Consider the following 23,592-nt stretch of genomic DNA (forward strand, 5'->3'; position numbering starts at 1 on the left):
ATCGTTGTAACCGTACCGACCCGCAGAAAAAATTTAGTGTGTCATTTATGCTGCATGATTAACGCTGTATTGTCTATATACCCAAAAGTGGCACCGATAAAAACTACAGATCGCCACGCAAAAAACAAGCCCTTATACGGCAGCGTCCACGGAAAAATAAAAAAGTTATGGCTTTTGAAAAATGGAGATGGAAAAATACCAAAAAATCGCTTGGTCCTCAACGCCAAAATAGGCCGTGTCATTAAGGGGTTAACAGAAGATCAGCAAATTCGCCGGCATTGATGTCACCCCTCAGATGAACCCTCATATTTGTAGAAAGAGATAATTTTTCTACTTTTGGCCAAAGAAAGGAACTCTTGAGGCAAGCATTGACCTCATCAGCACGAGTACCTCGGGGCATGACAGGTAAAGTTTGCCTGAAGTCTCCTGAGAACAACACTGTGACTCCTCCCATAAGTTTGTTGCTGTTACGGAGATCTCGAAGAGTGCGGTCAACTGCCTCTATTCCGGCTTTATGCGACATTGTACATTCATCCCACACTATAAGTTTACAGTCTTGGAGTACTCGTGCAATGTCACTCTGCTTCGAAATACTGCAGACTGTGGCTTCAACTCGATTTAAATTTAATGGCAGCTTGAAGGTGGCGTGTGAAGTTTTTCCTCCCTGTAGTAGTGTAGCAGCAATGCCTGAGGATGCTACAGCAATTGCAATGTTTTTTGTGCTCCTTACTTTGGCCAACAACAAATTTATCAAATAGGTTTTTCCAGTTCCTCCTGATGCATCCAAAAAGAAGACTTTGTTGGAATTAGACTCAACACTTTGTAGTACTTTATGGTAGACAATCTTTTGGTCATCAGTAAGGCATGCTTCATGTTTTGTCACTGTGTCTTTCAGTATTGCAACATCGTAATTGATTTGCTTCAGATATTCTCAGTTTTCCAAAATGTCATCAGTTCGTATTGATTCTGGTAAGCTTGACCCGGGTATAACGGAGTCGTATGCTGCTATGACCTTACCCCTTTAAATCCCCCTCCCCACCTACCATTACCCGAACAGACCACCGACACCATCTGTTGGATAAAATTTGGCCACAGCAGCCAATTTATTAAAACAAACAACATTAACATAAAATTTTTAAACGCATTTCCTTTCAAATATATCATACACCATTATAACCTCCTAACCATTATAAACATTCCCTAATGGAAAACCTGCGAAGAGGACCTTGGAGCCCCTCCTACTTCTAAAAATATCCTGTCGCCTCAAACCAACAGAGGAAATAGCTGTCCCGGTCACCAGCCGCAACTTGGCTGGCTCAGGCGACGCTATTTCCAAAACCTTCTTCCTCCCGCCGCCGGTGGCAGACTCGGGAGCCCAAGCAAACTCCCCATTAACCTCCGGCCGCCGTTTCTTCCCGACCCCGAGGCCGGCTAGCCACCCCTGGCTAGCCTCTCCCACCGACTATCAGGGCTCCGCCCTGTAACCCAGGAGGCGACAGGCCACGATTGACCAAATACAAAAAAGGGGGGAAGGGGCTATGTAGCCCCTGCCTTCCCCCACTAACCTTCTACACGGGCTCCAAGGGCCCCTCCCCCTCCCCTGCTGCTATGACGAAAGCCCTTTCCCGTGATCCCACCCCTCTCCCCCCCTGGGTTTCTTCTAGGGCGGGCGGGCGGGACTCTTCTAACTTCAGCTTCTTTCTTCCTCTTCTTCTGGACGCTGTAATGGCCTTTCCCTGCGCTACCCCTCTATTTAACCCCCTCTTCCTAAGCTCCGCCCCCTCCCGGCATCCTCTACTCTAATTAACCCCCCTCCTCCCCGTTAACCCTATCATGCTGCCTTCCTCCTACCGCCCTGCGGGCTTCCGGCTCCGGCAGACCTTGACCCGGGTATAACGGAGTCGTATGCTGCTATGACCTTACCCCTTTAAATCCCCCTCCCCACCTACCATTACCCGAACAGACCACCGACACCATCTGTTGGATAAAATTTGGCCACAGCAGCCAATTTATTAAAACAAACAACATTAACATAAAATTTTTAAACGCATTTCCTTTCAAATATATCATACACCATTATAACCTCCTAACCATTATAAACATTCCCTAATGGAAAACCTGCGAAGAGGACCTTGGAGCCCCTCCTACTTCTAAAAATATCCTGTCGCCTCAAACCAACAGAGGAAATAGCTGTCCCGGTCACCAGCCGCAACTTGGCTGGCTCAGGCGACGCTATTTCCAAAACCTTCTTCCTCCCGCCGCCGGTGGCAGACTCGGGAGCCCAAGCAAACTCCCCATTAACCTCCGGCCGCCGTTTCTTCCCGACCCCGAGGCCGGCTAGCCACCCCTGGCTAGCCTCTCCCACCGACTATCAGGGCTCCGCCCTGTAACCCAGGAGGCGACAGGCCACGATTGACCAAATACAAAAAAGGGGGGAAGGGGCTATGTAGCCCCTGCCTTCCCCCACTAACCTTCTACACGGGCTCCAAGGGCCCCTCCCCCTCCCCTGCCACAGCAAGTGAGGCTCGACCACCTTGAGCCTGCGCCGCCCCCCACACCAATAGCGCCCGCTCAATTCCCTCCTGCAATCCTTCCGTCCATAGGTCAATGCCGATGTCATTTAAGTGGACGCCGTCTGACCTCCAGTAATTGCCGACCCCTTTCTCCAGGTCTATATGTCGCGCTGCTACCCCCCCTTTGCTGCCCAGGAACCGCGACACTTCCCTGTTGAGCTTCACTCTTGCTCTGTTCAGGCCCTTCTCCGACTGCGCCCCCCTCCAAACTTTCCTAGGCACGATTTCGGACCACACTACGACCGTCCCCGGGTATGACGCTTGCAGTCTAAGACAGTCATACCTTATGTCCCTTGATAGGTCCCTAAACCTCCTTTTTCCCAAATCGTTTCCTCCCACGTGTATGACCAAAACCTCCGGCGCCCTATCCCACCTAACCCGCCTTTCAACTTCCTCCAATACGCTGCCCCAAGTCATCCCTCTAATCCCCATCCATCTCACTATCGCCTCACTCTTCTGAAACCGTAGCTGCCTCCCATTCGGCCGTACCCCCGCTCTCTCTGCTCCCCAAAAAACATAGGAGTCTCCCAAGATCCAAACTAATGCTGGACGACCATCTGTAAAATAAACAGCAACAATACTATATTAGCAAACCGCCATTATGACCCCCCCCACCCTCCAGACGACCCCGCCTTGAATTTAAAGCAGGTGGGGTCGCACGTATGATTTAAAACGCCCTGACTCCCACCGACCTATCCTCTTCACTGCCTCCTCCCCCATACCTCTTACTGACGCTTCCGTCGCCGCCCCCACCCGAAATGAGTGAGACCCGAACTGTGTATTATTAAAACCCGCCACCTCTAAGGCCTTCTTGAACACCGCTATAAACTGAAAACGCGACAAAAATTCCCCGGTCTCGTGCCGCAAAAATGGGCCCGTGCGAAAATTTAACCCTTTGCTATACTGCTCCCAGGCACTCAGAGGGCACATACTGGCCCCCGGCACCTCACCCAACCGGATCACCTGCCCCCGTCCTTGCTGATCCGTCTTGGACCGACGGATAAGCAAGTCCAACCTCCCGTCTACCAACCGCACATCCTCCGCCTGCAGGCCGCCCCCCACGGTCTTGCTAGGTGACACCAATTCGCTTACCCGTAGGGCCCCGAAAAATGCAAATGAAAAAGCCGCCCTAAACAACCGCCGCTCGAACTCTTTTCCGCAAACAACATCAACCGCCTCCCCTAATTTCTCCAAAACATCAAATGATACCGGTCGCCTAGTGTCCTGTCTCCCTTTCCCTCTCCTCAGACCCTTCAGCGCCTGTTTTACCAAAAAATTTTTTGTCGCGTCCTCCACCCCCCGTATTTTAAACCCAAAAGCCACCCCCGCTATAAACTGGTTCACTTTTGCCACTGACCGACCCAAATCTGCACTCTCTCCCAACCAACTCAACAGCAAGCCCACTCTATCCTCCTCTGAACGCTCCCCCCCACGCTGCCTCAACCATTCTTCCCACTCGCTCCACGCTGCGCAATATGCTGCCCTAGTCCGCCGAGCCAGTGACCGTTCTATCAGGCCCCCCACTGCTCGCTTACCACGTTCCAGATTCGAGACGGGCACTTCCTCCCCTCCTTCTCCGCACCCGGCGCCAGTGTCCGGAACCGCTCCCACTGAAAGCGAGAGAGAGCATCCGCAATTGAGTTCTCGACACCTGGAACGTGTACCGCTACTACCCACATGTTTAATGACAAGGCCTCTAGCACCAACTGACGCAGCAGGTTAACCACCGGGGGGGATGACGCAGAGAGGTTGTTAATCACCTGCACCACCCCCATGTTGTCGCAGTGGAATCTTACTTTTCTATCACGGAAGTGGTTACCCCACAGTGTGATAGCCACTACTATTGGAAATAATTCCAATAGTACTAAGTTCCGAACTAAGCCTTCTTGCTTCCACTGCTCCGGCCATTCCCCCGCACACCATCTACCTTGAAAATAGGCCCCAAAGCCTGCGCTCCCTGCTGCATCTGTATAGAGCTCCCAGTCCACGTTGCTACTGACCTCCCCCATAATTACCGACCTGCCATTGTACTTCTCTAAAAAGGCGGACCAAACTGCCAGGTCCGCCTTGTGACTAACTCCCAAACGGATAAAGTGATGAGGGGCCCGAATCCCTGCTGTTGCCGCCGCCAACCGTCTACTGAAAACCCGGCCCATGGGCATGATCCTGCAGGCAAAATTCAGCTTGCCCAGCAGTGACTGCAGCCCTTTGAGCGTGATTTTCTTCGCCACCCGCGCCGCACCTAATTCCTCCTGCAAGTTTCTTAATTTTTCTTCTGGTAATCGGCACTCCATTGCCTCAGAGTCAATGGTGATGCCCAAAAAACTTAAACAAGTTGTGGGCCCCTCCGTCTTTTCCGGTGCCAGAGGCACCCCGAACCGTTTGGCCACCCATTGCAAGGTTCCCAGTAAGTTCGCACAAACTGGCGAACCCCCGGGCCCTACGCACAGAAAATCATCCAGGTAATGAATGACCGACTGCACTGCCGCCGTGTCCTTCACCACCCACTCTAAAAACGAACTAAACGCTTCGAAGTATGCACATGAGATTGAGCATCCCATGGGCAAACAACGATCCGCAAAATAACTCCCTGCCCAAAAACACCCCAACAACCTCACACTTTCTTGTGTTACTGGCAGCAAGCGAAAGGCTGACTCTATGTCAGCCTTTGCCATCAATGCCCCCCTTCCATAGTTCCGAACCCAATGAAGCGCCGCATCAAACGATGTATACACCACCGAGCATAGCTCGGGGTCTATTCCGTCGTTTACAGACGCCCCCCTTGGGTACGATAAGTGGTGAATAAGCCGAAATTTATTCGGCTCCTTCTTCGGTACCACTCCCAAAGGTGACACCACAAAGTCTTGCACGGGTGGCTCTTCAAACGGCCCCGCCATGCGCCCTAACCTAACCTCTTTCATTAGCTTCTCCGTCACCACTTCCGGATATTCTAACGCCGAACGTAAATTTTTTAACGAAAAGGGGACCCCATGAACCGGAGGCGGGATGTGAAAACCATCCCTAAAACCCTTAAACAATAACTCCGCCTTCTCTCTATCCGGGTACCTACTTAGGTACGGTACCATCTCTTCCAGAATCACTGGGGTCATCCCTTTTCGCAAAACCCCCTGGACCTTTTCCCTTTCCTTTCTTGAAACATCTGCCAGCCCCGTGAGACCCCGCGCCGCAGTGAGAGCAGGCATGACGGAACTTGCATGTTGCTCCGAACTTGCACTGACCCTCGTTGTACTGCCAGCAGTACCCGGTCCTACTCCCCCCTGCTGAACCACCCTGCCCCCCGGCTGAACTAGAGGCCGAGCCGAAGGACCCGGCACTGCCCTGAAAGGGCTGACCGAACCGCGCGGGGGCCATTACTCTCAACCATAGACCTATATCTTTGTGATCCCATCTGATCGATGGGCGCACTGCCTTACGCTGCCTGAACTGCTCATCATAGCGCAGCCAGGTCTGTCCCCCATACACTCGATAGGCCTCACCAATGGAGTCCATGTAACAGAAAAGGCCGGAGCAATTGTCCGGCGCTTTTTCTCCGATTACGCTCGCTAGAATGGCAAACGCCTGCAGCCAGTTCGCGAACGTCTGGGGTATAAGGCGCCACCTACGCTTCTCCTCCTCCTCTTTTTTAAACTCAGTCCGCTTTCCCTTGTCTAAATTAAATTTTTCCAAGGGTAGGAGGGAGAATATCTCGACATATTCGTCCCTCCAAATCTTTTCCCTCACCTCTTTTTTTAGGTGGGCCCCCAACGGGCCCTCAAAGCAGACGTAGACCTCGCCTTTTGCCTTATCGTCTAGCCGCACCCCCTCCCCGTCCTTTTCTGTCTGGACCGCTACTGCCACCCCGGCCGATCCCCCTGACTCCAACGTACCTGCTGCACCCCCCACTTGAGAGATTTCCCCAGTGGATTGTGCCCCCGTCTGTAACCCGCTCGTGGACATCTGTCCTACCAGCGGGGCAGATTGTAACACCCCAACCGCCTGTCCTACCCCAGTCCCACCAGCAAACGGTCCTCCCGGTCCGTCCCTAATGCTGGACGACGCACTGCATGGTGAGTTCCATGCTGTGACAGGCGACGGAGCGTAACCTACCCCCTGCCTCCTCAGCAATTCTAATACCACCCCCAGCAATGCACCTGCTTCGCCGCCTACCCCTAGCGCGTTAGTTAATGCAGCGCTACCCCCCGCAAATACCCCACTACTAGACCCCGCATGCGCCACGCGGCTAACATTGCTGGACACACCAGACATAGAGCATGACTCACCTGGCTGCGTAGGGGCTGTGGACCCACCAGCCGCCGACCAGTCTTGCCGCTGTTCCTCCTGGACTCTGCTAACGCCGGGCTGTGACCGCTCTGCTGGGACCGCAACCGCCTCCGATCTTCTTGGTGCCGAAGAAACATAGGCCACCTCTGTCGCCGTCGCACGCCTTCCGGATGACTCCGCCGCCGGGCCCCGAGAAACCGCGGGCCGCCCGTCACTTGAACTGTTGCAGGGCTGCTCCCCCTCCGATGCACCTCCGGGTGAGCAGCCCCCGACCCCTTCCAGGCTCTTTGCTTTCTGTGCAGCGCTTGGCCCCGCCCCCCTCTCAGCACGGGGCCTCGCGCTGCCCGCCGCACCTCGTCTTTTGGCGGGAGTCCTCCCCGCCCTGCTCCCCCTGCCTGTTGGTGTTGCCGGGGGGAGCCTACTACGGGGGGGGGCCGGAGAGGCACTCCGCAGCCTCTGCCTGCGTGAGGGAGCGTGCTCGGGGCTCAGTCTCTCTGGTGCACGCGCCCTCCGCGGCCGCTCTTTTGCCAGCCCCGCTGGTGCTGCCGCCGCCGGCCCCGCACCTGTCCTCCGACTCCGGACCTCTGCAGCCGCCTCTGCACCTCCCGCCGCCTCCGCTCGAGCTCCCGCTGCTCCTGCTTCTGCCGCCGCTGCCGTGGATACCGCCGCTGCTCCCAGGGCTTCACCGGAGAGCTGGACAAGCCAGTCCAGCCCCCTTTCTTCTGCCTCCGCCCGGATCTTCTCGAGGATCGCCTCCATCTTCTCCCGGTAAGTGGCTGGTCTTCGGGCTCTTCTTTTTCTTTTCTTCTTCTTTGGGACTGCCTCCGCTGCTTCTTTTTCGGCACCTCGGGTCTCCGGTCTTCAGTCTCCCTGCCTCGCTGCCGTCTGCCGCGCTCTTCAGCTCCGCCGGGCACCTCAGGTCTGCTGGGCTCTCTGGGACTGCTGGGCTCTTCGGTCCGCTGGGCTCTTCGGTCCGCTGGGGTCTTCGGTCCGCTGGGGTCTTCGGTCCGCTGGGGTCTTCGGTCCGCTGGGGTCTTCGGTCCGCTGGGGTCTTCGGTCCGCTGGGGTCTTCTAACTTCAGCTTCTTTCTTCCTCTTCTTCTGGACGCTGTAATGGCCTTTCCCTGCGCTACCCCTCTATTTAACCCCCTCTTCCTAAGCTCCGCCCCCTCCCGGCATCCTCTACTCTAATTAACCCCCCTCCTCCCCGTTAACCCTATCATGCTGCCTTCCTCCTACCGCCCTGCGGGCTTCCGGCTCCGGCAGACCTATACTCTTGTAAGGTTCCACCTCCCAAAGACAGAATGATGTCTTCCAGCAAAATTAAGGTCTTGTTATAAATATGCTCTTTATTTTGTATGTTTATTTCTTGATTATGTCTCTGCACTTGCCGCATGATATCCTCAGAGAAATTGTCTTTGTGAGTCTTCCACAACAGCAATGGCTCCGACACCTGACAAAAGACCACCATGATGGCAAACAATTCCCTCAACCTAACTGCTGAATCAGACAAAGCTGCTTCTTCCAATGTTTTGTTCCAATGACTGTCATCCTCAAGTAAGCTGAGTGACTTACATGCTGACTGGAATGTTAGATGAAGCACACCATCAACAGTTTTTAGATGACTGAAAGATGTGGGGCCACGAACCTCATGCAGTAGCAGTCGCAAATGGTAACATTCAGAGTTATTTGGATGTACTGTATAAACTCTACCAAGAACTGTGTCTTTTTTCACTCCTGGATATCCGATAACGCATGTTCCTTGTTTTCTTCGAACAAATCTATCTTTCTTCCATAAATAGAATGAAGGAACTTCGTGGTATAGGAGGGCTCTTGCAAAGCCATCAAGCTTACACAGTTCAAAAAATCCTATAAGAGTAGTTTTTGAAGGGGTGTTAATTTCATCTATTGCATTATCTGCAGTGAAATAGACTCTTTGCCCATTTTCCAGATGAACCGCAAGGTGCATTACTGAAGGGAATCTTTCATGGATTTGAAAAGAAAAAATACGCCAAATGGCTTCAGAACTGCTAATATAGCGACCTGTCTGGTATATGTTTATTTCATCACATTCATTCTGCACTGCAAATGTGGCCTGATTACTACCTTTATTCACATACTTGCAAATATATTTAATGGATTTGACAGAATTGCAGTACTCAGCATTGATGTGTGCATTAAAGGTGCGGAGAAGAACAGGATTAAAAGGAACTACCCAGCTGTTATCAAGTACCCAAGTCCCTTGAGCCTTCTCAATAGTTACTGTAAACCCACCCTCACTTGGTGATCTTCTTCTGTACTTCGGATACCCATCATCACCAGTCTGGGTCTCACTGAGAAATGGCTTGGGGTACCTTTTGGAACACTTGCCATCCTTTATGCACTGGGAATGTGTGTTGAAGTTTCCACATGGCCCATGTATCATATTACATTTAACAATGTTGTACAGAATACGATCTTCTTTTGGATTTGGTATCTCTGCACAAATTATATTGTCAATCCGGTCTGGTGTGATTGCATTTTCAAGCCATAACAAAATATGAATGTGAGGGAGACCACGTTTCTGCCATTCGACAGAATACATGTAACATCTGGGCTTTCCAAAAAGACTCCCTTTGGTTAACAAACTCATGATCTTTTTAACTTTAAGATGGAAAACTCGACTTGTGATGTCATGACGATGCTGGGGTTTCTGCCTGGGCAGTAGAGCTTCTGTAATTTCTGTCCATTTTGGGTTACACGTAAAGGTAATGAATAAGTCTGGACGGCCATAGTGACGCACATAGGTCATTGCATCCTGGGTACGTTCGTGCATGTACCGTGGTCCTCCTGTGAATGACGATGGCAAGATAACAGCCTGGCCCAACTGTCTGATGTCTGCATCATTTTTATCAATGGCGTCTTTCTGCTTTCAATGTAACTTTCTGCTCTCAATGTTTTCTGGTTATTTCGGATGAAATTTAACCTCTCTGTTTCTATTTTTGCATACATGTCCACCAAAAACTGGCTAAGCAAAGATCTACAGTGGAATATGTGATTTTGTTTATTCCGTCTTATCATTAGACGATACGCATAAAAATTCAAAGCTGAGATTGTTTTGTTAAGTGGCTGTTTCGTGGTAGGATGTACCTGAGGCAGAGATATGGAATAGCCATCTTCTCCATAGCAAAACATAATTGAGTACTGTAAAGCATCATATGATCGATGAATTTCGCTGATTCTATGAAGTTTGCTGTCTGTAGCTTGTAAAACAATATCCCTTTTTTCAAATGTTTGGCCTACAATGACGACTGCAACTTCATTGACTGTAGGTTTGATAAAACAGGCCTTATGAGCATTTACAGGATTTCTTTCAGCATGAATGACTATTTGAAACTGATCCTTGTCATCACTGGGTAGACTTTCCACTACAGATTTAAAGTCTTTAATGTAGGGGTTGCAGTCATGAAGCATTCTTTGAAGCTGTCGAATCAAATTAGGATTGACAACAGATGCATTTTTACATCTTACATTAATTTGTTCTTCTTCATCACCGACAAAATAAATTTGTAAAAACGTATGCTGATGGTCAGGAGATGGCAATAAACTACCTATTAAGTGGTAAACCTGTCCTTGAACTTTGAAGGTAGGCATGAAATTTCCTTCCACAACCTGCTTAGCTCCAAAAGAAGTCATTTGGAAAGCACTGTTGTATTTTCGGATTGAATTTAAAAAATGTTCACTTTCAGGATGTTCCCCTATGAAAAGGGAATTAAGAAGTATGGGTAGGTCTGTAAATGGAGGAAGTTGAACTTTACCACCACAACAGCACATTCCAGGAGTCTCATATTTCCACTTTAGAGCTTCACAGAAAACACAGTTTCCATACCTCCTATAGTGACAGATCGATCACTTTCATATAAAATATCAGGATCATATGTAAATCCAGAATTTTCCTTTTTACTCCAAACTTGCTTTTTACGCTGAAGTCGTTTTTCATTGTGTGGATCATATCTGGAAACAGCGTCTCGATTAACATGTGGATGAGTCTGGACACATTTTGCTGCAGCATCTTGATGAACCAGTGTACTTTTTAACACAGGCTCTATTTACCTCAGGGTGTTGTTGACTATATTTAGTTACTGCCTTCACATGTACATCAGGGTGTTGTTGGGTGTATTTAGCAACTGCCTTCACGTTTACATCAGGGTGTTGTTGGGTGTATTTAGCAACTGCCTTCACGTTTACATCAGGGTGTTGTTGGGTGTATTTAGCAACTGCCTTCACGTTTACATCAGGGTGTTGTTGGGTGTATTTAGCAACTGCCTTCACATGTACATCAGGGTGTTGTTGGGTGATTTAGCAACTGCCTTCACATGTACATCAGGGTGTTGTTGGGTGTATTTAGCTGCTGCGTCTCTATGAGCTTGTGGATTTTTTTCAGTGTACTTTGCTACAGATTTGCGATGGACTTCTGGGTGAGTTTTTGCATATTTTGATGCAGCGTCTCGTTGCTGTTTTTTCCTGGCAGCATCTGAAAATTTCCCTTTGTACCTTCGACGTTTTGGTTTAAGGGGCCTGTCTTCATCTGAACTGTTTACCTCATATTTTTGTGTCTTAGCAGGTGTTGCCACACTTAGTGTGTGCTCTTTGACAGTTTCAGGTTTCAAGGCTACAACTTCTTCATAAACGTCAAAGTGACCATTGCTAAAATCATCACCGCTGAATCGAAGTCTTTTGACAGGCCTCCCTTCTTGACCAAAAGCATGACACAGTTTGTTTTTATTGTAGTAAATATCAAAGTAAAAAGGAAATATTTCTCCTGCTGCCACCAACTCGCAAGCACAACCATAGGTAGTAGGTTTTAACATTTCCTCCCTGTAATCCTCTTCTGTTAAATAATTACTGTCCCTACCATCATCCGTCCAGACTTTTAACCTCTGCCAACAGCACAGTACATGGTTGACAATAAGACAGCGGATGTAGTTGCTTCTAGTCAGATTTCCATAAAGTAAATAAGATAAAGAGTGGAAAACACAGGTACCATCCGGGGGAATATTTACCACTTTGTGTGGGGTAGCGCGTCCATCAACAATAAGGAATTCAAGAGACATTTTGTTTACAAATAAATTCAGATAAGATAGATTTAATAGTTTAATGGGAAATAAATTTAATTTTTTCAAGATTCACAATTTTATTCTAAATTATCACGGATGGGCAATGAATTTCTCAAAAATGCCTGCCTATTACCTGCAGTTAAAGGCCTAAAAGTAGTGTGTGTGCCAAAAAGAACTTTCCTAGGCTTTATATATTTTTGAAAAAAACCCCTCTCTCATAAATTGTATTTCTTGCTGATTTTCAGCACATAGGCAGATAGAAGAGAGATTTTTTCATTACATACAGGCCAGTTAGATTCCTCTCAGTGTATAGGCAGATAGAAGAGAGATTTACCTCAGACTATATGTGAAAATGTCACCCCACAGAATGTCCACCTCACACACGCTGTTTATTACACACAGGTCAGTTAGATTTTTCTCAGTGTATAGGCAGATAGAAGAGAGATTTATCTCAGACTATATGTGAAAATGTCACCCCACAAAATGTCCACCTGACACATGCTGTTTATTACACACAGGTCAGTTAGATTTTTCTCAGCGTATAGGCAGAAAAGAGAGAGATTTTCCTCAGATTATATGTGAAAATGTCACCCCACAAAATGTCCACCTCACACACGCTGTTCATTACACACAGGTCAGTTAGATTTTTCTCAGCGTATAGGCAGAAAAGAGAGAGCTTTTTCTCAGACTATATGTGAAAATGTCACCCCACAAAATGTCCACCTCACACACGCTGTTCATTACACACAGGTCAGTTAGATTTTTCTCAGCGTATAGGCAGAAAAGAGAGAGATTTTCCTCAGATTATATGTGAAAATGTCACCCCACAAAATGTCCACCTGACACATGCTGTTTATTACACACAGGTCAGTTAGATTTTTCTCAGTGTATAGGCAGAAAAGAGAGAGATTTTCCTCAGATTATATGTGAAAATGTCACCCCACAAAATGTCCACCTCACACATGCTGTTTATTACACACAGGTCAGTTAGATTTTTCTCAGTGTATAGGCAGATAAAAGAGAGATTTTCCTCAGACTATATGTGAAAATGTCTCCCCACAAAATGTCCACCTCACACACGCTGTTTATTACACACAGGTCAGTTAGATTTTTCTCAGCGTATACGCAGAAAAGAGAGAGATTTTCCTCAGATATGTGAAAATGTCACCCCACAAAATGTCCACCTCTCACACGGTGTTTATTACACACAGGTCAGTTAGATTTTTCTCAGCGTATAGGCAGAAAAGAGAGAGATTTTTCTCAGATTATATGTGAAAATGTCACCCCACAAAATGTCCACCTCACACACGCTGTTTATTACACACAGGTCAGTTAGATTTTTCTCAGTGTATAGGCAGATAAAAGAGAGATTTTCCTCAGACTATATGTGAAAATGTCACCCCACAAAATGTCCACCTCACACACGCTGTTTATTACACACAGGTAACTTAGATTTTTCTCAGCGTATAGGCAGAAAAGAGATAGACTTTCCTCAAACTGTATGTAAAAATGCCACTACATAGAATGTCCTCCTCTCACACGCTGCTCATTGCACACAGGTCAGATAGATTCCTCTCAGTGTATAGGCAGATAGGAGAGAGATTTATCTCAGACTGCATCTGAAAATGTCACGCTACAGAATGGGCCTCCTCACACACTCTCCTCATTTTTACCCTGAAAGGTAACGCCCCTTTTTATTCAAATTTCCTTCCCAGACTGAAGGTTGCAGCCCCTTGTTATACTCCATCCCAGCAGTCCATGTCCACTTCCTTTTGTACTTTACAGCCTTTCAATACATACCACAGTCAGTTTTATTCCTGTCAGTAAATACTCATATTTCTAAATGCGTTTTGTTTTGCTGAGAAGATAACTATCTCATATATTGCAGGGTACAGATATGTTATTAGTAGAGATGAGCGAGCACCAAAATGCTCGGGTGCGCGTTACTCGGGACGAAATTATCGCGATGCTCGAGGGTTCGTTTCGAGTAACGAACCCCATTGAAGTCAATGGGCGACCCGAGCATTTTTGTATGGGACCTATGCTCCGCTAAGGTTTTCATTTGTGAAAATCTGGGCAATTCAAGAAAGTGATGGGAACGACACAGCAACGGATAGGGCAGGCGAGGGGCTACATGTTGGGCTGCATCTCAAGTTCCCAGGTCCCACTATTAAGCCACAATAGCGGCAAGAGTGAGCCCCCCCCTCCCAACAACTTTTACTTCTGAAAAGCCCTCATTAGCAATGCATACCTTAGCTAAGCACCACACTACCTCCAACAAAGCACAATCACTGCCTGCATGACACTCCGCTGCCACTTCTCCTGGGTTACATGCTGCCCAACCCCCCCCCCCCCCCGCACGACGCAGTGTCCACAGCGCACACCAAAGTGTCCCTGCGCAGCCTTGAGCTGCATTCATGCCACACCACCCTCATGTCTATTTATAAGTGCGTCTGCCATGAGGAGGAACCGCAGGCACACACTGCAGAGGGTTGGCACGGCTAGGCAGCGACCCTCTTTAAAAGGGGCGGGGCAATAGCCCACAATGCAGTACAGAAGCAATGAGAAATATAATCCTGTGTGTAAGGAGAATTTATGTGTTTATCAAAGAGAAGATGATCCCAGATCCCGTGCAGAAGTCTGGGCCCAGGAGAAACACATCATACCAGCCTGTGCGGTATCAAGTGATTTCTAATTTATTCTAAGGTGGTCAAAGATTATATACTATAAATGACATCACAGCAAAAGTATATACCTCCAAGGTGAATAAGGATACATAATAGGCTAAAATAAAAGTGATTAACATAAGTTACACCTCCTTAAGTGTATCTATTACATACAATAAGACCGTCATAAATTCAGGAGAAAGGAAGGCCTGGGAAGGCGCCATACAGTCTATTCTGCTTCTCCCTGTATATGTTATTCTATAAACATACATGAGTGATTTAGTAGACTGTCTTATCTTCTAATCTTTCTTCCTCAGAAGACATGCAGGCCTATAGAAGAGTTTCGTTTAACCCCTTCACTGCTATATATTCCTAATGTACAATGCAATATAGAATAATTAACTGATACATTGATCTACAATTTTCTTAACATTCCCCACTTTAGAGCAATACGTCAACACAGTATAATAGTAAATACACATATAAAATGACTCTACCACAGACCCCCTGGCTTCATCAGGCCCAAAACTTTATTGCCAGAAGATCCGGGTTTACACTTCAAAACTAAGTATGTAATTATTTCATATAAAAATATTTCATATAAAAGTATTACATTGATGCATATATATATATATATATATAAAGTTCTTCCACCAATTGTACCCAAAATTAGGCCCGCCCCCCCAAGAGAAGCTTGGCCTTGATTTATTATCCAATTGATGCTTCTTTCTTCATATATAAATGATTGTCCATCAGGATATAAAATCTTACTTATCGAAGTGTCCATCAGTTATTAGAGCGATCCTCCGGTACAATCAGAACACACTGGAATCAAAATGTCACACTTCAAAATCATCAAAGTAAAATGGCGCTTCCTTCATACAACTTTTACCCATCACTTGTCAGACAGAGGTGGTCACCTGACCCAGTAAGCCATCTTGTTCTTCGTCATCTTGTATATTTTGAAACATAGTTTTGGTGATGGAAGTGTTAATAATAATAATATTTTGTAACAGTCCTCGGATACAGCAGCGACCGCAGAGTACTAGAATGGGGGCAAATACTGACATAGAGACTAGTGTGGAGTATATGACTTGTGACCAGTGTCAGAACAAGTTTTCCAACCAGACCCTGAATGGATCGTCTATTCCAGAGTTATCAGCTAGTTCATTTTATTATGCATTTAACCCTTCCAGTGCTCAGGTATCATCTGGTGCTGTGTTATTAGGAATGAAAGTACAACAATATCCTCCAATCATTTTACAAACTCTGCTAGTAACATATAACAAGAGCCATTCTATTTTGCCATGCAATAAGTAAGGTATGTCCTAGTTGTTCCTCTAGACCCCTGATTGCATCTCTTGTATAATTAACGAATCTCTGTTGGTTATAGTATGTGTAATTAATCCGGTCTACATCTTTATTCACTGTTACCCACCATACGAGAAGAGACTCAAACCCCCTGCAGCCATCCGATTTCTCGTCCCATACTCGTCCGGTACCCCCCTTGGGACCCCGATGGGTCAGAGGAACCTTTGGGAGAGGTGTTCCTAGTTCTCCAGACACGGCCCTTGCTGTTGCCCTCGGAGGTCTTTAGGTACACAGGCATTATCAGTTGTACCAAGCACAATCCCGTTAGGGGCTGTACCTGGCACCTGTTCTAGGCCCGGTCACCACACAACCATCACACGTCTATGCGTGCTCACTGTAGCTCAGGCCATATCCCAGAGACAGCGTGCCCTTACGGTTCTCCTCTCCGCACAGCATCCCTCAGGCAGTCTCCCGTAGTCTGCCTCAGTCCCATTACCAGGTAGCGCGAAACAAGTCTAACCCCAGGATCAGAGACAACAGCAGGTATTTGGTCCCTGCTCACAGGTGGAAACAGCAAACTCAATGTATAACATGGATCACTTATCTGTGGGGTGTAGGTACAGTTAAGAAGCTTAATCACACATTTTACGTTCATCACAGCTTGAAGACTTGTCATTAACTTTTATCTATCGTGGGGTCAAGTCTTTCTACCTCATATAATTATTAACATTCTCTATACACAATATTTACTGCATAACATAAAGATTCACACAACTACTACTACTCCAATCATCTGCAGTCGCTTGATCCTCCAACGTTAACACCCCCCCTCAGGAATTTCTCTTATCAGGGAGAGGTGATGGAGTAAGATAAACAGAGCTTTAGCTGTATCTGGACTACTACAGATAACTGCAGCATCCTTGTGCTATCCTTCCCGTAATAGGGACACTCAGCTCTCACATTATCAACAACTTCATTATTATTTTTCTCTTAATGACATTATCACATTGAAAACACCATTTAACAATCAAAATCACTGCAAACCAATCACAGAACGGACATGTACACAAATAACAGCAAGAATGGACGTTCCCTATTCACACAGGTTTATACTAAACTTCATTCCTGATCATCTTCATTACAGGTCTATTCATATCAAGCAAGCAGAGCATGGCTAGTCAGTCACACTCCCCCCTCCCTTTTTCTCACTGAACTCTAAAGCTGAAAGGTGGGGGTGAGGGTGAAAGAAGCATTCCCATGTAACAGAGGATGTAACCATTTGTGAGCTGACCCCAGCACACAGAGCAGCACTCAGGCCGTTGTCATCTTCATCTAATACTACTGTAAACCTTCATTCCTTCACTGTGTGATCCCAGGACTGTCTGCATCATGTCATCATCCCTTCTGTCCTGCTGCCTACTATCCCTGGTCCTTGTCAGCAACACCGTCACCCATAGCAACCTGTCACCTCACTACCGTCACCCATAGCAACCTGTCCCCTCCTGGTCTTATACTCCCTTCTGCATTGTTTAGCACAAATAATACAAGACAAAAAAATTTTTTTTAGAGTAGTTTGTAAACCCCTAGGCTGTGAACACTGTCCATATGAGTGCTACCATCCCCCCTGTTGAGACATGACACAGGCCATGGCTCAAAACTGCTGCACATCTGAAGAACAATTTAGGTAAGATAGCTTTTTTTTTTTTTTTTTTAACCGAGATGTACAGTCCATCTACAAGAGTGTATTCAGCATCTACAAGAGATACCTCCTGCAGATCTGGTCTGAGTAACACCTCATGTGCCATCTCTCCTAGACAGTTGTATGGAGGACCGTCTGAAGAAATGGGCAGTAAGGCAGATGGATGGAGCGTAGTACATCCCTAGGTTGTCAGGTGTGGCTGTGAGCAGTAGTGTCCTGCAGGGGGATGTCTAGAAGGACTAAGATATAGAGTATAACTAACTGCGTGCGGTACTCAGTGTGTGGGGGGACAGCACTATAGTGGCAGAAGGTCTGACTACCGCTTGTACACAGGCTGGGAGCGCTCGGCCACTGGATCTAGTCTGCAAGAGTAGTATGCCAGCGGTCTGTTTCCCACCGTGTTCCTGAGTTAACACAGAGGTCATATATCCTTCCCCTGAGTCAACAGTTAGCACAAAGGGCTTGCTGTAGTTCAGCAGCCCCCCAGACTGATGTGCCCACCAGAGTCTGTTTTAACCTGACAAAGGCTTCCTCAGAGGCCCATCTCACTGGATCCGGTCAACTGCAGCCAGAAGTTCATCACAGATGAGTCTGGTAAGAAGCGCTGTCAGAGATGCAGAATTTGAGATCCAGGAGCTGTAGAAGTTTGTCTGTTACGATCGTGTGGGCAGGCAAAGCACGGAACCCACATGATCATGACCAAAGGGGACGCACACGGGTATCACCAGGGTCACACGGGACTCACACCGGTTTCAGGTAACTGACCCTGTGCTACAAGGGAGGATGACAGTGGCCCTACCTAAGCGGGGACATTGCCCTAATAAGGGCAGCCCAGCGGTCTTCGGATCTGGGCCCTAGCTGATCCTAGGAGCCACACACCAGAACAGGATGCATTCACATGCCACATGACAGACCCAGAATACACTGCACACAAAATGCAACCACTAGTACCAGATTGGAAGCTGAATATAAATACCAGGTATTAGTTGACATGTTGTACAATATGTTGAAAGCTAGTAGGCCACTTCCCGGCTCCTGGTTATACTGCTAGTCCCTACACTAACCAGGAGTCCAGCAAACCCAGACAGCGTTCACACCGCACTGCAACAGGACAGGACACAGATAGCAGGACACACAGCAAACTAACACAAAACTGACAGAATATAAACGTACAAACGGACATGAACCTGATCACACTGCAACCCTCACCAGACAAGCATTCATGACTGCTCGCCCGAGGGGCCATATAGACTGACCAGGGGATTGGCTAGCAGACAGTACCACACCCAGCCAGCTCAATCATTAACCCTGAGAGTGCTGTGCTGCTGGAACCACAATAGAACAACAAATCCCAGCAGCACACGTAACATTGTCATTCCCAAAGAGGACATCATTTGCTCATAGTTTTGGGACCTCCAGAATTGCTTGCCTACCTTCATCTGACAGGTTATACCCCAAATATTTAACCGTTTGCTGACCGTATTGGAGTTTCTACATGTTTACTTTATGGCCTTGCTCATAAATAAACCTCAAGAGTGCGACTGTGTCCCCCCACAATTCTCTCCACTGTCTGCTGCTGCCTACCAACATACAGTAGTCGCTGACTACCTCTAAGAGGCTGGAACTGCGCTAAGTGTACTGACATAGCCTGGGAGAAAATTGTTGGAGATTCACAGCAGCCCTGAGGTACTCTGGTGAAGGTATACCTAATTTTATCATATCTCATCACAACACATTTACTGGACATATTCAAGACTACATAATCTGACATTCACAGGCTTATTTGTCTCTAGGTCTGTTATAACTGGTTCAGAGAGGGATTCCCTGTGGGTCCGGCCATTAACCCCTCTTACCAGGATATGACTATTACTACATTTAACATTGGCTACATATTGGGATGTATTAATGTGCTGGTGGCTCCTGAGTCCACCAGGAAAGTAATCATCCGCCCATTCACCTGGAGATCTATCTCAGGCAGTGGAAATTGCCATGAGATCCTCCAAGTGTTGTACATCGACCCCTCCTATTCATTTTTCCCCAAGGTGGCTGAGAACATTGTTTCTCAGGGCACTCTCGGGCAAAATCACTAGACTTCCCATAATTCCAACACACATTTAAATCCCCGAGCTGCATCCCACCTCTGCTTCTTCCTCTGTCTCTACTTTCACATCCTCTCGCTGTCCAATGACCTCTCTGACTTTCTTGAACCATCATATCACATTCTTCTCCCCATATAAAAAACCTCACTTTCTCACCCTTTTCTTTGTAACACTTTTCTGCATGTTTTGCATATTGCAAAACATCCTGCAAGGATCCCATCCTCAGGGTAACCATGTATCTCACTATATAACCTCCTATTCCCTTCTGATTATACTATGGAAGGGGTCCACCATCTCCTCCCCTCCCATTCTAATTTCCTTCTACAGAACTCCAATCTGGCCATAGAATTATTCTATCTGCTCTCTCTATTTTTCATTCAATTGGAACTCCTCATTAACCCTTTGAATTGTTCATCAAACTGTCGGGGGTCTATTTTTATATGGGCGTGACAGTTTGGGGCTTCTTTTAACCAGACTTCAGCAGCGGATAATCCGTATTTCTGCTGATCTTTTAGCTGATTTTGTCCGTATTTTATCACATAATTCTTTACAACTAGGAACTCTTAATTTATTTATTTATTCCACTCATCTCAATCACTCACACATTCGCTTCATGCAATATAAGACAGCAATACAAATAGTACATTATGTTAGTAGGCAGCCGCCCTCTTCATATTCTTAGTTACTCTATAACACAATATCAAAGAGAAAGTAATAGAAAGATAAGGAGTAAAGTTCCTGGACACCCCTGTGTCCCATGACGTCATCTAACCACTTTTTACGTGTCGCACGGAGTTAATTCTTTCCTGTAGCCTTCTCACAATGGCTATGGTCTCACATAGACAACTGCTATTGCCCCTTTAGCAACCCATTCATCTATACTTCTCATTTACCTTACACATTTCACATAGACTACTGCTATTGTCCCTTCGTCTATGATTGCCTCTCATTTACAATACACATTGTAAATTCTACTAACACTAAAGTATACAGAAGAAGAAGAAGAGAGAACAGAAGTTTAACCATTGTTATACTTACTACACGTTATCTGGGAGGCTTCCAAATTCTCCGGCTAGTTCGGAAAAACGTCACTGTTTCAGACAGGATGCCCGACTGGCCTCTAATGACGTCTAAGCAAGACGGAGGTCTTTTAATGATCGGAGAGTACTTCAGACCCACCTTTTCACAGCCAGGCTGTCCTCTCCCTCTGCAGTGAGGGATTCCGGCTCGAATGAGCAAAAATGTAAGGAGAATTTATGTGTTTATCAAAGAGAAGATGATCCCAGATCCCGTGCAGAAGTCTGGGCCCAGGAGAAACACATCATACCAGCCTGTGCGGTATCAAGTGATTTCTAATTTATTCTAAGGTGGTCAAAGATTATATACTATAAATGACATCACAGCAAAAGTATATACCTCCAAGGTGAATAAGGATACATAATAGGCTAAAATAAAAGTGATTAACATAAGTTACACCTCCTTAAGTGTATCTATTACATACAATAAGACCGTCATAAATTCAGGAGAAAGGAAGGCCTGGGAAGGCGCCATACAGTCTATTCTGCTTCTCCCTGTATATGTTATTCTATAAACATACATGAGTGATTTAGTAGACTGTCTTATCTTCTAATCTTTCTTCCTCAGAAGACATGCAGGCCTATAGAAGAGTTTCGTTTAACCCCTTCACTGCTATATATTCCTAATGTACAATGCAATATAGAATAATTAACTGATACATTGATCTACAATTTTCTTAACACTGTGCCACCGCCATCAGGAGCTGCACACGTGGGCATAGCAATGGGGAACCTATGTGCCACACACTATTCATTCTGTCAAGGTGTCTGCATGCCCCAGTCAGACCGCGGTTTTCTATAAATAGTCACAGGCAGGTACAACTCCGCAATGGGAATTCCGTGTGCACCCACAGCATGGGTGGCTCCCTGGAACCCACCGGCTGTACATAAATGTATCCCATTGCAGTGCCCATCACAGCTGAGGTAACGTCCGATTAAATGCAGGTGGGCTTCGGCCCACACTGCATGCCCCAGTCACACTGGGGTTCTTTAGAAGTAGACACATGCAGTTACAACTCCCTGTGGACCCACAGCATGGGTGGGTGCCAGGAAGCCACCGGCGGTACATAAATATATCCCATTGCATTGCCCATCACAGCTGAGGTAATGTGATGTTTAATGCAGGTGGGCTTCGGCCCACACTGCATGCCCCAGTCAGACTGGGGTTCTTTAGAAGTGGACACATGCAGTTACAACTCCCTGTGGACCCACAGCATGGGTGGGTGCCAGGAAGCTACTGGCGGTACATAAATATATCCCATTGCATTGCCCATCACAGCTGAGGTAATGTCATGTTAAATGCAGGTGGGCTTCGGCTCACACTGCATGCCCCAGTCAGACTGGGGTTCTTTAGAAGTAGACACATGCAGTTACAACTCCCTGTGAACTGACAGCATGGGTGGCTCCCTGGAACCCACCAGCGGTACATAAATATATCCCATTGCAGTGCCCACCACACCTGATGTAACGTCAGCTTTAATGCAGGTGGGCAAAAAATTAATTGGATTACACTGTAGGCGAGGGCCCCAAAAAATTGGTGTACTAACAGTACTAATGTACGTCAGAAAAATTGCCCATGCCCAACCAAGAGGGCAGGTGAAACCCATTAATCGCTTTGGTTAATGTGGCTTCATTTGTAACTAGGCCTGGAGGCAGCCCAGTTAAAATAAAAATTGGTTCAGGTGAAAGTTTCAACGCTTTAATGAGCATTGAAACGTATAAAAATTGTTTACAAAAATTATATGACTGAGCCTTGTGGGCCTAAGAAAAATTGCCCATTCGGCGTGATTACGTGAGGTTTCAGAAGGAGGAGCAGGGGGAGGAGGATGAATATTATACACAGATTGATGAAGCTAAAAGGTCCACGTTTTTGATGGTGATAGAGAACAATGCTTCCATCCGCGGGTGCAACCTATGTATTGTTTATGTATTGCTGCTGTCCGCTGGTGGAGAAGAGAAGTCTGGGGAAATCCAGGCTTTGTTCATCTTGATGAGTGTAAGCCTGTCGGCACTGTCGGTTGACAGGCGGGTACGCTTATCTGTGATGATTCCCCCAGCCGCACTAAACACCCTCTCTGACAAGACGCTAGCCGCAGGACAAGCAAGCACCTCCAGGGCATACAGCGCGAGTTCAGGCCACGTGTCCAGCTTCGACACCCAGTAGTTGTAGGGGGCAGAGGCATCACGGAGGACGGTCGTGCGATCGGCTACGTACTCCCTCACCATCCTTTTACAGTGCTCCCGCCGACTCAGCCTTGACTGGGGAGCGGTGACACAGTCTTGCTGGGGAGCCAGAAAGCTGTCAAAGGCCTTAGAGAGTGTTCCCCTGCCTGTGCTGTACATGCTGCCAGATCTCTGCGCCTCCCCTGCTACCTGGCCCTCGGAACTGCACCTTCGGCCACTAGCGCTGTCGGATGGGAATTTTACCATCAGTTTGTCCGCCAGGGTCCTGTGGTATAGCATCACTCTCGAACCCCTTTCCTCTTCGGGTATGAGAGTGGAAAGGTTCTCCTTATACCGTGGGTCGAGCAGTGTGTACACCCAGTAATCCGTAGTGGCCAGAATACGTGTAACGCGACGGTCACGAGAAAGGCATCCTAACATGAAGTCAGCCATGTGTGCCAGGGTACCTGTACGCAACATATGGCTGTCCTCACTAGGAAGATCACTTTCAGGATCCTCCTCCTCCTCCTCCTCCTCAGGCCATACACGCTGAAAGGATGACAGGCAAGCAGCATGGGTACCCTCAGCAGTGGGCCAAGCTGTCTCTTCCCCCTCCTCCTCATCCTCCT

The 23,592-nt window shown here is 47.2% G+C and overlaps 1 protein-coding gene and 1 pseudogene across 2 annotated transcripts; both read right to left on the reverse strand.

The window, feature by feature from the left end:
• Window positions 1-241: 241 nt before the first annotated feature.
• On the reverse strand, window positions 242-11,946 carry LOC136626461 (uncharacterized; annotated as a pseudogene).
• LOC136625264 (armadillo repeat-containing X-linked protein 2-like) lies at window positions 1,853-7,771 on the reverse strand. 2 transcript variants are annotated; one of them, XM_066599328.1, is made up of 3 exons: window positions 6,854-7,771; window positions 4,109-4,183; window positions 1,865-3,130 (listed from the first exon to the last, which is right to left on the reverse strand). In XM_066599328.1, exons 1-3 carry the CDS (start codon window positions 7,611-7,613, stop codon window positions 2,475-2,477), a joined length of 1,491 nt encoding a protein of 496 aa, XP_066455425.1. In that variant the 5' UTR covers window positions 7,614-7,771; the 3' UTR covers window positions 1,865-2,474. The 2 variants fall into 2 exon arrangements, with proteins under 2 accessions (XP_066455423.1, XP_066455425.1); XM_066599326.1 differs by lacking the exon at window positions 6,854-7,771 and having other exon boundaries at window positions 1,853-3,130; window positions 4,109-6,395.
• Window positions 11,947-23,592: the final 11,646 nt, after the last annotated feature.

This window comes from Eleutherodactylus coqui, chromosome 4 (assembly GCF_035609145.1).
Source record: "Eleutherodactylus coqui strain aEleCoq1 chromosome 4, aEleCoq1.hap1, whole genome shotgun sequence".
Taxonomy (NCBI): domain Eukaryota; kingdom Metazoa; phylum Chordata; class Amphibia; order Anura; family Eleutherodactylidae; genus Eleutherodactylus; species Eleutherodactylus coqui.

What these genes read in the sequence shown, in the direction of transcription:
- LOC136625264 (XM_066599326.1), bottom strand. Translation starts at nt 5,776, where the DNA reads ATGCCTGCTCTCACTGCGGCGCGGGGTCTCACGGGGCTGGCAGATGTT.